The sequence below is a fragment of the Typopeltis vanoorti genome, chromosome 10 (genome assembly GCF_054136105.1).
Source record: "Typopeltis vanoorti isolate ZY-2024b chromosome 10, IOZ_Tvanoo_1.0, whole genome shotgun sequence".
In the NCBI taxonomy this organism is placed as follows: domain Eukaryota; kingdom Metazoa; phylum Arthropoda; class Arachnida; order Uropygi; family Thelyphonidae; genus Typopeltis; species Typopeltis vanoorti.
The window spans coordinates 132,897,720-132,911,960 of NC_143558.1; the positions used below are offsets into that span (position 1 = coordinate 132,897,720).

At 35.2% G+C, this 14,241-nt stretch overlaps 1 protein-coding gene across 1 annotated transcript in view; it reads left to right on the top strand.

Moving 5' to 3' along the window:
- Wdr92 (dynein axonemal assembly factor 10) overlaps window positions 1-14,241 on the top strand; it is a 161,880-nt gene that overhangs the window by 132,718 nt on the left and 14,921 nt on the right. The window contains exon 7 of the mRNA XM_090398920.1: window positions 7,524-7,621. Within this exon, the coding sequence (XP_090255046.1) occupies window positions 7,524-7,621 (98 nt within the window). The remainder of the gene's footprint in view (window positions 1-7,523; window positions 7,622-14,241) is intronic.

Here is a 14,241-nt window from a genome sequence, read left to right on the forward strand (position 1 = left end):
AGATACTAGAGAAAATGGTTAATGCCAGACTTCTCTGGTATTTAGAAAGCAACAGTCTTTTCCATACACAATGTGGTTTCCGTAGACATCAGTCAACTTTAGACCATTTAGTTCGGTTAGAAACTTGTATAAGAGATGCATTTTTGAAGCGAGAACATCTTGTCTCTTTTTTTTTTGACATGGAAAAAAGCTTATGACACAACCTGGAGATATGTCATATTAAAAGATATAACCTAGGTCTCAAAGTACACCTCCCTATATTAAAAACTTTCTGTCCAGACGAACAGAAAGTTGGTCTCCTTGACGCTATCTTGACCATATCTTCAAGAACAAGGTGTTCCCCAAGGCTCTGTCTTGAGTGTAACTTTTTGCTATTAAAATCAACTCAATCATTGAACAGCTTCCTCCCACTGTAGACAATGCTCTATATGTTGATGACTTCACAATTTACTGTCACTCACGTAAGATGAGGGTAATTGAAAGACAACTTCAGCAAGCAATTGATCATGTCCCTCTGTGGGCTCTTAATAATGGGTTTAGGTTTTCAACAGGAAAAAAGTGTCTGTGTACACTTCTGTCAAAAATGCACTGATCACCCAGATCCTGAACTAAGAAACTAAGAATGGGACCTACTGTTATTCCAGTAACTACAGAAACCAAGTTCTTGGGACTCATTTTTGACAGAAAACTCGCATTTCTAGCACACATTCGTCAACTAAGAGAAAAGTGCAAAAGAACTTTGAACCTCCTTTTCACTCTATCCTCTACTGGTTGGGGTACTGATCAAGCTTCATTGCTCCGTCTTTATCGTGCACTTATACGCTCAAAGCTGGATTATAGGTCCCAAGTCTATGGTTTGGCAAGACAGAGTAACCTATGATGATTGGATTCCATCCATCATCAGGGTATACGGATAGCTACTGGTGCTTTTCGCACCTCACCCACTCCAGGTCTCTATGTAGAAGCAAATGAACCTGCTCTATCACTTCGACGAAAACAGTTGTTTATTAATTACGCACTAAAAATAAAATCTCTCCCAGATCATACATGGAATGGTATCTTCTCTCTGCATTGAGAAGCTCAATATCACACGCACATCAAACTTCTATACATCCTTTTGGTATGCGTATTGAAGAAACTGCAAGCTGTTAGTATAAATGTTGACAGCATTAGCTACACTAAACATAACAGTTCCTCCATGGCAGGTTTGCACACCATCCTGCAACCTCTCACTTTGTCAGCTACAGAAATCTTATACCCCATCATCCATCTACCTGCAATTGTTTAATGCACACAGGCAGCACACGCTGATTTCTTACCCATCTATACTGATGGTTCAAGAACTAACACCTCTGTTGGCTGTGCTGCTGTGTTTCCTGACATTATTATCTCAAATCAGATCCCACCTGACTGCAGTAATTATACAGCAGAGTTACATGCCATTTAGCTTGCGCTTGTGCATATAAAAGAGAACTGCTACCAAAAGTGTATAATTTATACAGACTCATTGAGCTCTTTACAGGCTATCTCTTCTCTATGTATAATCCTCATCCAGTACTTTATGAAGTGCTACACCTGCTTCACAAATTGAAAATCCTTAATTTCAATGTTCAGTTCTGCTGGATTCCCAGCTACATCGGAATCAAAGGAAGTGAGGCTGCAGATGCAGCTGCTAAATCAGCCCATACCTTCTCCACATACTATTTGACAATATACAGACTACAGACAACTTATAAGATCAAAGCTAATTGCTCAGTGGGAGTTAACATGCCAAGAAACATCAACAAACAAATTATATAACATTAAACCTGAAAATAAACACTGGCATTCCAGTCAGTGTACAAAGAGAAGGGAGGAGGTTGTCCTTGCTAGTTTCCGCATAGGTCACAGTCACCGTATGCATTCTCATTTACTGAGAGCTGATGACCCTCCCATATGTGAAAAATGCAACACACATCTCACTATTCATCATATTCTGGTAGATTGTCAAAAATTTACACAAGAGAGGAATGAAATTTTCACCTATCTAACCAAGCCATATACACTTAGGGAAATGCCAGAAGACTGAGGCAAATTGCATGATGTTTTTAATTTTTTAGAAAGAATTAATTTGTACAAACACATTTGACCATAAATTTGTTTATATGTAAATACTTTTTTTTTTTGCTTAACTTGACTTTTATACATATATATTATTCATTAGGTTAAATCTGACCAATTATGTATTACCATAGGCATTGATCTTGTATATTTGTATCGCCCTGCTGTAATTTTGTTAATATATATATAAATACCATAATGCTAAACTTAAATTTTATGCATCAATGCTGTATAATAATTCCTTTCTGACTCTTTTAAATATTAGTATAATAATGTTTGTTGTAATCTTACTAGATGTAGACACTGCTTTCCTTGACTTGTTTTGTATATACTTATGTTAACCTATAGTTATCTATTTATGTACTTCTGAAACCTCTGCAGTAATTTTGTTTATATGTAGATACTGCATCACTTAACGTGCATTTTGTGTATGCATCTTATTTACTACTTTATTTTTCGAATAATCATGTAGTCGTATATGACATCTTACCTATTTGTGTACTTTCTATTAATTCTGTTTATATGTATTCTAACTGCTGTTTCTACTGCATTGCTAAATTTAATTTTCATCCATGCATATTGTATAATAATCCCTTTTTGCCTATTTTTGTACTGCTATAAAGGCATCTATTATAATCTTACATATATGTAGATACTACATTCCTTGGCTTAGTGTTTCATATATTATGTATTAACTTATATTGGTAACCATTTTTGTACTACTGTAATAACCTCTGACTTTGTGTGTTGCTGTGCCCTCTGCAGCAGTTCGGTGTTCCTAGAGATGCAGCTTTGTGAAACTATTTTTCTGTGAATGCTAATGTTGTAACCTTTAGTATGGCACAGTATGACCGTTGTAGTTTTTGTGCCAAATAAACTATAAACCAACCAACCAACCATCATTATAGACCTAAAAAATTAGGTACTATTTTCACACTAGGAGCAAGAGCCTACCAACTTATCACTGATAAGGATGAACTAGCCAAACAACTTCAACATTTAATTAACACTTCCCTTCAAAATGACTATAATGACCACATTATCTCCAGACTACTCAACTATCATAAGATCACAGAAATTCTAATGAAGAAGAAATTAGAGGATTCATTTATGCTTCCACATATTAGCTCTATTTCATAAAGTTGGCAAAAATGCTTATGGATTATAAAATCAAAGTAATATTTATCCCTTTAGTCAAGATGAGATCATTACTCCGATCCACAAACCCTCTACGTAGTTCACTTCGATATCCGGGTGTTTATTAGTTATGGTGTGATTGCTGGTCATATTACTATAGACAGATAGAAAAATCAACTGAACAGTGTGTTTGTTATGGTTAAAGTGATAAATCCAATTATTATTAATAATTATTGGTTAAAGTGAATAATTCCTAGAGGAGTCTAGTAAATGTAATAAAAACATGCTTATGTTTTTATGGGTTTTGTATATAGGTTTTCATTCTCAATAGAAATTATAACAGCTTAGGCTAGGATAGTTTATAATGATAAAAGTAAGGAAAGTACTTCTTTTGCACTCAATGAAAGTGCAAAAAGAAGTACTTTCGTACTTCTTTTTGCACAAACTAACCTAACCTTTATTGGTTAGGTTAGGTAAGTTTATAATGAAAAAAGTAAGGAAAGTACTTCTTTTGCACTCAATGAAATCAGAAATCATTATAAATTAATCTAACCTAACCTAGATGTTGCATGTTGAACCAGAGTGTAGTCGTAGTTTGTCATGGGCAGCTTAATGGGGATGAAAGATAAATGTTGTTGTGGGCCGAGCTTAATGATTGCGGGTAGATAAATGGGAATAACAAAAGTTGTTATGGGCAGATGAATGGGGATAATAGATAAAGCAGAGAGGAACTGATCAGTGTTTTTCTCCATTGATGAGGAAGGAGTTACTCATCAATGGAGTACAGCAACGACATTTATCTGTTATTCCCATTCATCTACCCACAACTTTTATTTGTTATCCCCATTTATCTGTCTGCAATCATTAAGCACGGCCCACAATAAACTATGACTACACTCTGGTTCGACATGTGACATCCAGGTTGGCTTATAATGATTTCTGATTTCATTGAGTACAAAAGAAGTACTTGCCCTACTTTTTTCATTATAAACTGACCTAACCTAACCTAAGCTGTTATAATTTCTATTGAGAATGAAAACCTATAAATATTTTTTATTACATTTACCAGACTCTTCTAAGAATTATTCACTTTAACCGGTAATTATTAATAATAACTGGATTTATCACTTTCACCAGAACATATTGATAGTTATGGTATTCAATATCTTGAACATTGACATGTTCAAGATATTGAATACCATAGGAGTGAAGCCTCAGCTTTGTCATCACATGTGGTCTCTTCAGCTGACCCACAAGATGCTTTGCAAATGAGACATCAAGTTTTCTGGGATAAACCAGAACTATTACACCATTACTATGATAAAACAGAGAAAATCTGGGAGTCTTTGGAAATGGCATTGCATCCTAAACATCTAAACCCAAGTATCAACTTGTCTGAGTGCATCCTAGCTTTCCATAGTCAAACACATTCACATGAATGCATAAACATGCACAACATTCTGAACAATTAGAAATATTTTAAAATAAAATTACCTGTTCTATAACTGCATTTATCACTTTTGTTAGTCTTTACTGTTTTGTCTACAAGTTACTAGTTTGTATGTTTACACCTAAAGAAATCCTGTATAGTTAAGATGAAACATCGTGTTGTATTGCTCTGCCTTATAAACTTTTAGTCATATATATATATATATATATATATATATTCTTTATGTAGTTATTAAGTATCAGACATACTAACTGGTATCGAGTGTAAAGGGTACACTATTTTTTGGAAGGATAGAGATGATAGGCGAGGAGAGGGCATGCTGCTAATGATATCAGATGACTTGAATCCAGTTAGAATTGATACCTATGATTGTAGTAGTACCACTAACAGTATTTCATGTGACAGTGAGATCGAAGCCATTGGTGTGAAGTGGAATCTGAGAATGACTGCTGCTAAGAAGGGGATTAGGGCTAGATATTTCTCTCATAGGGTGGTGCATGATTGGAATGGATTACCATTGGATGTTATGAGTGCATGCAGTGTGAATAATAAATTCAAGAATAAGTATGATAGCTGGTGCGTGTGTAAAACTCAGTGTACCTTAAAAATACTAAAACGCTTTACATCGATTTTTAGAGGTCATGTCTCATGAGAACTGTTACAGAAATAACCTTGTTTGTCTCTATTTATTTATGTTAAATATTAATCTAAATAACCCTATAGAAATTGAATATATTTACTGTTTTAACTAAAGTTTCTAGAATGTCAAAAACAAAGGCAATGCTTTACCATCAGAACTTTGTATAATAGCTATGTATAAGAGCACAAGAAAGTTGTTTACGATTAAGTGTGTGAGAAAATTGTTTGCGAGCTCTGCGCATGAATACCTTCAAAGCTGGTATCAAAGAGGTCTGCTAGCTTCAGAGAAGTTTCTGCTACCCGACAAGACAAGAAAAAAAGAGTACATGGAGGATATGAAAAAACGGATCGGCCTTAACAAAAAGATCAAGGAGAACTGCCAATTTCTTTGGGGGTTTACAACCCTTGGTGCAAGGTCCTGAGAAGGCGAAAATAAAAAGGGACTAAACCGAACATCGGGGTGGGCAGTTTTTGGCAGAGAACCAGAGGCAGTCGAGAGAGGAGAGGTGAAGTCTAGTTGCCAACAGACGAGAGGTGAGATCCATTTGCCTACAGAGGGGAGGCAAGATCCAGCTGCTGAGAGAGCAGAGACGAGGTCCAATTACTGAAGCAGGGGAGGCAAAGTGCTGTTACCAAAGAGAACCAGAAGCAGTCTGACCCAGAGGGACAGACTTTACAGCGAATCCACGCCAGAGGAAAAAAATCTGGGAGAACAGCGGAGTTAAAGCCAAGTGCCAGTCAGATGTCCTATTGCTGCGGGAAGTCAAAAAAAGCCAAAAGCTGCAGAATGATCTTCAAGCCTGTATGCTGAAACTTCTTGCCTGAGCTTTTGAGTACCGGGAAGATTGCAGTCCAAGACCGCTGATATTCTGACGAAACTCCCCTGAATCAAGACTATCCAGACGGAAACCTATGGCCTGAGATGAAGGACTTTGATGCAGGACGTTTGGAAGGTGTCGTGACAAAGAGCCTCCATAAGTGTGTCCATCTTTTAATGTACATTTTTTTGTAATCTAGGAGATATGTCATAGATGGGCTGATAAGAAATAGCAATAAGAAATATCTATAAGTGACTCCTCTGAATTGTTGTTAACTGGAATATAAATTGTAAGATAACTTGCCATAGCTAGCTAATCTCTTGATCAGTAAATTAGTTTTGGCAAATTTTGTTTTTTTTTTTAGCAAAGAAGTGACAGAGTAATTATATTGTGTAGTAATTTAATATTGAAAAGGGAAAGTTTGTTTCTTTATACCATAAGGATAGGTAGAGAGAGGATAACCTCCCTATCGCTTATTTAATGTACTTTGTTTTTAATGTAAATAAATGTGTTTTAATTATATGTCTGTAGAGTGCCACCTGATTGTTTATTTTACAATGCACTGTTACTAAAAAATATCGGTCTTGTGAGCAGGAAACAACTAAGGCATTAAAAGTGCAGTTTAATTACTTTAGAACCATGACTGTATATATAAACTTTGTTAAAGGAATATTATGCTAGTTAGAGAGAGAGAAATCTACCTCTCGTTTTACTGAGTCTTATGCCGATAAAGATATACTGGTGGCGCACTCTCAATTAAATAAATTTTCCAGTGTTTATAGTCATACGATAAGTAAAATATGAAAGGTGGATAACCATAGTAAGCAACAGAATAAACAAGAAAAGTTACGAGATGGAAAATGCGCACTGCTAATTAGAATAACGGTATCACAAAGGCACAGCAACAAAGCAGGCTTATAAATAGCAAATAATAGCGCACCATTTACACATGTAGTATGTGGCCTCCCTCGATGAGTCCCTGACTCCTCGAGGAAGATAGATATATATAATAATAATAATAATTATATATATATATATATATATATATATATATATATATATATAATTTTTTTTAAGATAAGATGGAGAATGTTGCTGAATATGTTTTACTTAGAAATTTCTGTTTTCTATCTCTAAATGCTTAAAAGTCTCTCTAAAAAGTCTTAGATTTTTGTGCTGTTGCATATTTGTAAGTGTCCAAAATAGCAAAACTCCTGTGATTTTACCATTAATATTTATTTAAATTTATTAAAATATTTTCATAATTTTGATAATTTTTCCTTCCCTTGTTGTTTAATTCGCTAATAAGATCTGCTTTATTTATTTCTTTTCTTCCCTTTCTGATAACTTAAACAATTATAATAATAATTTATTTGTAGGCACATAAAGCAACAATTTGGTTAGCAAGACATCTCCCTCAGAACAGAGATATATTCATGACAACTGGTGGAAGTGGGTCTTTGTGTTTATGGAAGTAGTAAGTTCTTTTGTGTCTCTCTTACATTCATGATAAAAGTAGAATAATTAACATTTAAAATTAAGAATGTTTTGACTGTTTAAAAATTTATTAAAGAATTTAAATCATTGAGATATAGATTATGCTATAATAAAGTTCAGTATATAATTCATTCATGATATCACTGTATAATTTAAAAAATATATATATATATATATATCTTAAAATAGAATCTTAAGAAATTGTTAACTTTTTCCATTCATAGTAGTGACAGTTTTTGAATTGTACATTATTATTGTCCGGTCACTCATTGCAGAAGATTCAAACTATCCACACAATCTATCATACCTCTCCTTGAATCCATTAACGGATAAAGCACTCACAAATGACTCTGTAATCCATTCTGTTCACTCACAACTCTACAAGCAAAAAATCTAGTCCTCACACCCCTACTAACCACACTGTTATTCAACTTCCAGGGTTGAACCCTTGTTCTGGTCCCTCCAGCCAAGTGCTGAACATTTCCCCTGCATCAACCCTATAAAATCCTTTAACCTCCCTACCAGCTTTGGTGGGTGAAATAGTGAGACCAAATTACACTTCTTATCAATGTTATTCAACAGGTTTACATAATTGTATCCAGATTTAGCTGGATGTCTATAGATGTCATGGCCGGTTGGTGTGTGTGTGGGGGGGGGGGGGTTAAGCAGCTTAAATGTTTCTATCATATCCAATCTTTTTCTTTTATCAACCAAACTTCTGCAATCCACATACTCTCAATCTATCTTCATAGGAAACATTCCACAGACCACTCACCATCTTGGTCATTAACCTTTGAATCTTCTCCACCACTTCCTCATCCTGAAGAAACCCAGGAGACCAGACTTGAGCACAGTAATCTAGATGTGGCCATATCAAGGCCTTATAAAGAGGAACAACAACTTCTTTATCTCTACTTGTTAATGTGTTCTTCAATATCCAAACTTTAACTCTGTCTACCACCACCATCACCACCCCTAAATCTCTGGCTTCATCTATTTCCTGGGGTACAGTGCCATCAGTGTGATATACGGGCTTAATCTTATTTATCCCAAAATGCATAAGTTTACATTTCTCAACATTAACCTGACACCTTTGGCCCATACTGACAGCCTATTTATATCTTCCTGTAAGCTTTCCACATCGCCTCGATTAACTATTTCCTTTATCCAATTTAGCTGTTACTCTATTATAAAATGTTAGTAAATTAGTAAGGCATGACTGACCTGTTACAGAGCCATGTTGACCCTCATACATTAACTATTACTCTACCTAATTTTGCATCATCAGCAAACAACTGAATATTTCTTTTCAGGTTATCTATATCTTTGTGTACAAATTAAACAGCAATGGTCCCAGCACTGAACCTTGCGGCACACCATTAGTCACCAGTTTTTGCCTTGATTTTGCTCCTCTATATACCACTTGCTGATATCTGTCCAGCAGCCACCCTCTTATCCACTTAACCAGTGTCATATCCATCCCTATTTGTTCTAATTTGCATAACAAAATTGCATGTGGTATTCTGTCAAAGTGCTTTTGCGAAATCCAGCAAAATCATCATGTAGTCATTTCCATTATCCAACTCAGCTGTTACTCTATTACAAAGTGTCAGTAAATTACTAAGGCATGACAACCTGTCACAAAGCCATGTTGACCCTCATATAGTATCATATTTTTATCTACCCATTCTTGAATTATCTTTTTGACCAATTTTTCCAGTATTTTTACCATCAAGCTTGAGATACTGATCGGTCTATAATTAGCTACTTCATTTTTAGAACTTCCCTTATGCAGTGGAATTATTTTGCCCTCTTTCCTCTCTTGGAACTCTACCAGAGCTGAGACTTAAAGAGCCTACTCAGAGACATTGCCAGTTCTCTTGCACATTCTTGCAAATCCCAAGCTGATAGCCCATCTGATCCCACAGCTGTATTTACATTGAGATTTTGCAGTATACTAAGAATCTCTAATTCATCCACCTCTGTTACTGCATTAGTGTCTGTCACGTATGCTAAAGCAGTAATAACCTCACTAGAATGATATACCTTTGAAAAGTGGTCACTCAGTAACTCGACTGTTTTATCTGCTTCTGAAACCTCATAATCATTATCACTCATTAAGGTTAATCTTCCATAGTCATTCATCCTCTTACTTGCCATATAAAGAAAGAACTCTTTGGGATTTCCTTTGACCTGCTCTGCTAGATTCTTCTCATAATCTGATTTTGCCTTCCTTGCCATACTTGTTCACCTTTCTCTTTATATAACCTCCACAGCATTTTCTTCTTCAGCTTTTCTTTTCATTTTTTATTTTTCTTTTTCATTTTCTTTCTGCAGCTCATGCTTAATGATATTACTTATCCATCTAACTCCTAATCTGATTAACCTTCCTTACCTTAGGTCTGGCTCTCGCTGATGACATTTATTAATGCTCGTCACTGGGTTTGCTTACTTCCTGGAGAGTAGAGAGGTTCTACTCATTGGCAGGTTTTTGCTTGTCACTGGGTGCTGCTGAGTTTCCTATCCTGGAGTGATTCCAGTTAGAGGTAATGAGTTTAGTAGTGATCTTTATGGTCACTCAGTGATATTTAGATTGATCTTGTATTTGTATTTAGATGAGTTTCCTATCCTGGAGTGATTCCAGTTAGCAGTAATGAATTTAATAGTGATCTTTATGGTCACTCAGTGATATTTAGATTGATCAGAGTTTTTGGAGAGGTATCCCAGCACTTAAACATACCTCAATGAAAGTTGAAACTGATCTAAGTAGTGATCCTTCCCATAATGCATAGCATTATACATGCCCATAAGGATATGTGCATTGCATTATGGGATACTAATGCAATTGATGTGAAGCCATTAGCCTCTATATACAAATAGCCTAGTCATGAAGTTACTTCGTGCACAAACTATGTTCTCTTACACTTGGTTAAAGGATGAAACCAAGAATAAAACTTCTTAACATCTTGAATTTGTAGTTCATTTCGTGTCTTTGATGGTTGGTTTGCTTTCTTGAAAATACCTCATTAGGACTGAAATGTCTCAGGGCTCTGCTTTCGTTTGCTGTCTTTCTTTTATACATAGTCTGACAGATAAGCTTGGGTGTTGAAGGTTATTCATGACTTATTTTTAACAGTATTAATAACACCAAACAAACTGTTTTATGTTAAAAGAAAAAAAAGGCATTTTATTAACTTGCTTACAAATTCACTGAATTTCAAATCAGTATCATCAGACCATAACACAGCATGTATACGCAACAGTGAGTAAGTGAAATAATAAAGTTGCAACAGACAAAATATCTAAATTTCTAATTTGGTGCCCTCTAATGTTGTAAATATATATATATATATATATTACAGAAATTTTTGGCAAATTAATGCAACCATAATTGTTCAGGTTAGGAGAATTCTTCATAGTCATAGCAGACTCAGAAAATTTGGAAGAACATAAAAAATGCATTCACTACCATTATTATGGCAAGTTAGGACTGGCAGACCACACTTTGGATCCCCATTCACAGAGGATTAGATGGAAGAAAACTAATGTGCTATTTAGAAGTCATTACAGATCCAAAGGATTATTTTTTTTAGTCTGCCATGACTATGAAGAAACCTGAACAAATATGGTTTCATTAATTTGCTAAAAATTTTGGAGACTGTTATTTTAAAAAGAATTCCCACATAAGCTGTAATAATATTTTTTTTTTTACAACATTAGAGGATGTCAAATTAGGACTTCAGATCTTTTGCCCATTACAGTTGTATTTTTTCACTTACTCATTGTCACATACACATGTTATGTTGTGCTCTAATGATGCTGATTTCAAATTCAGTGAAATATAAGCAAATTAATTAAACATCTTACTTTTATAAAATAGTTTGTTTGGTCTTTTATATCTAAATGACCTCTCACTAACCCCAAATCCTATCCATAATTATGCTAGTGAGCATATGCTCCATTTCTTTTGTTCATTGGACAAACCTTGCAGCACTCAAATTTCCTAACAGATTTAATCCTCGATAACCAATAGTTTTAAATACTGATCTCCTTGCCATATTCCTGTGGAATAAGGACAACCTGGTCAGCTTAAGTACTACCAAAACTTAGTCATGTCTTATTTTATTCAAGAAATATTGCATCATGCCTCCCCTCATATTTGACTTGACTTATACATCTAATTTTTCCTGACATAAAAACATCACAGCTATGGTTGCCTCTTCCTCCAGCACAGGAGACTACAGATGTGATATTTTTATGTTGTTCATACATATAACGTAGTGCACTAAAAACCTCCCTAAAATACTTTAGTTATAAAATAATTATGTAAAATATCTGTACTATCTTTATATAATAAATAATATAATAAATATATAATAAAAATTATATAGATACTGTGGGTATCAGAAACAAAGGGATGGAATTTGTTGCTTTGGTGAAGACATTGTGGGGTTGTTCCCAGCATTAGTGAAACCTTACTCTCAGAGGTAGATGTAGTAGCTAAAATCAAGTCTAAAGGATGTGGTGTTTTCAGGAAGGACAGAAGTAATAGGAGAGGAAGGGATACTATTAGATGTTTGAAGCTATTTGGTGTAAAGTGGAAGCAAACAGGATGAAAATATGGTGAGGTGCTGTTACAAACTTAGTAGTTCACATGCTTAGGATGATGAAATGCATTGGGAAATTATCCTTCCTTTTGGTTACCAAATGAGTAATCACTATGGATAGGAGAGAAAACTCATAATAAGAATGAAGGAATAATCCTTTGTTTAATAAATATTACACTCATGAATACATCCCAGCCATATACCAGTCTCGAGCCCAGATAAAAAATTGGTGTGTGGGGGGGGGGGGGCAATGGTATACTATCCTGTAAAAAAATTCACCAAGAACACTTTGTTGTCAATGTCTACAAAGTCACCAAGGGTCAGAAACGACTGAAAGGGGGAAACCACCACCACACAGGAGAGAAAACTCATTATAAGAATGAAGGAGTAATCTTTGTGTTTAAAAAATATATGATGTACAATGATTATCTGGAAAGTTCTCGGCCTAACAATGAAAAAACAAATTTATAATTTCAAAATTATTTTTATTTTCAACATAATCTCCCTTAAGACTAATACATTTATTCCAGAGCCATTATCCCGTCCCTGTAGTGGCTCTCAGTAAGATCTGCAAAATACCCATTTACAGCTGCAATCACCTCTTGATTCGAAGAAAAACACTGACCAGCTAGGATGAGTTTTAGTTTTGAGAAGAGATAGAAGTCAGAGGAAGCCAAATCTGGGGAATAGGGTGGATGTTCCAACAATTCATAGTGCAGATCCCTTAATTTTCCCATTGCCAAAACATCTTTGTGGTCAGATGCATTGTCCTGATAAAAGATGATTTTTTTCTTCTGCAAACCAGGTCTTTTCTCGCAAATTTTTTCTTCTAGTATGGTTAAAAGATCAGATAAAAGATTTAACCTTTTCAAGATGATTAATAAACAAAATGCCTGTAACATCCCAAAACACCAATACCATTTCCTTTCCTGCTGATGGAACCGACTTTGTCTTCTTTGACGCTGAACTACTGGCTTCTGTCCACTGTTTTGACTGCTGTTTGAATTCTGGTGTGTAATGGTGAATCCAAGTCTCATCCATAGTAATAAATCGACACACAAAACACTTCAAGCACTTTCAGAGATTTTCATGCAAGTGCTTTCTTGATATGCTGTGAGCAACTGTGGCACCCATCTTGCACAAAGCTTTTTTATTTGCAATTCTTCATGCAAATTGTATCCTACACATTCTTTTGAAATGCATATAGTCTCAGCAATTTCACACACTTTGACTCACCGGTCATCCAATACCATATCGTGCACTTGATCGGTGATTTCTGATGTTACATTTCTGATGACATCCTTTACGTGGATCATCTTCAAGTCTGGTAGGCCACATTTAAACTCAGCAGACTATTTCTTAATTGTCGAAAACGAAGGAGAAGAGTGCCCATAAACTTTTATGAACTTCAAATTAATTTCTTTTGGTGTTAACCACGCTACCGGCCAAGACGTCTATAGACGTTCACTTTATCATGGATGCGAAGTGCTTATTAAAATTGTAATACCATTGTTATAACAATGAAATATATGATGGATACGAAGCGTATGCGGATGCGTATTTGATCCATAACGGCCGGTAAGGTGGTTAAACCTTCTTTTACAAAGAATTTTATTACCGCACGATACTCAATTTTATCCATTTCAAGGGATACAGACAATACTTTTGCTTCAGACAGCTGTATAAAACAAACTACTTGATAGAATGACTTGGCGATTTCACATGGATGCTTATGACAGATGTACCAACTTAGAAAAAAAAAATCGCGCCGATAGTGTTGCCAATCTATGGTTGAGGCCAGGAACTTTTCAGACCACCCTTGTAAGTAGAAAGGAGAATTTATTGAGCTAGTATGGTGGTATAAAAGTCTTACAGTGGCTGCACTGCATAGTTCAGAAAGCCTGGACAGAGGGACGAATTCCTGATGATTGGAGTAGAGCTCTCATAGTACCCATATATAAAAAGGGAAATAAAACTGAATGTGAGAATTACA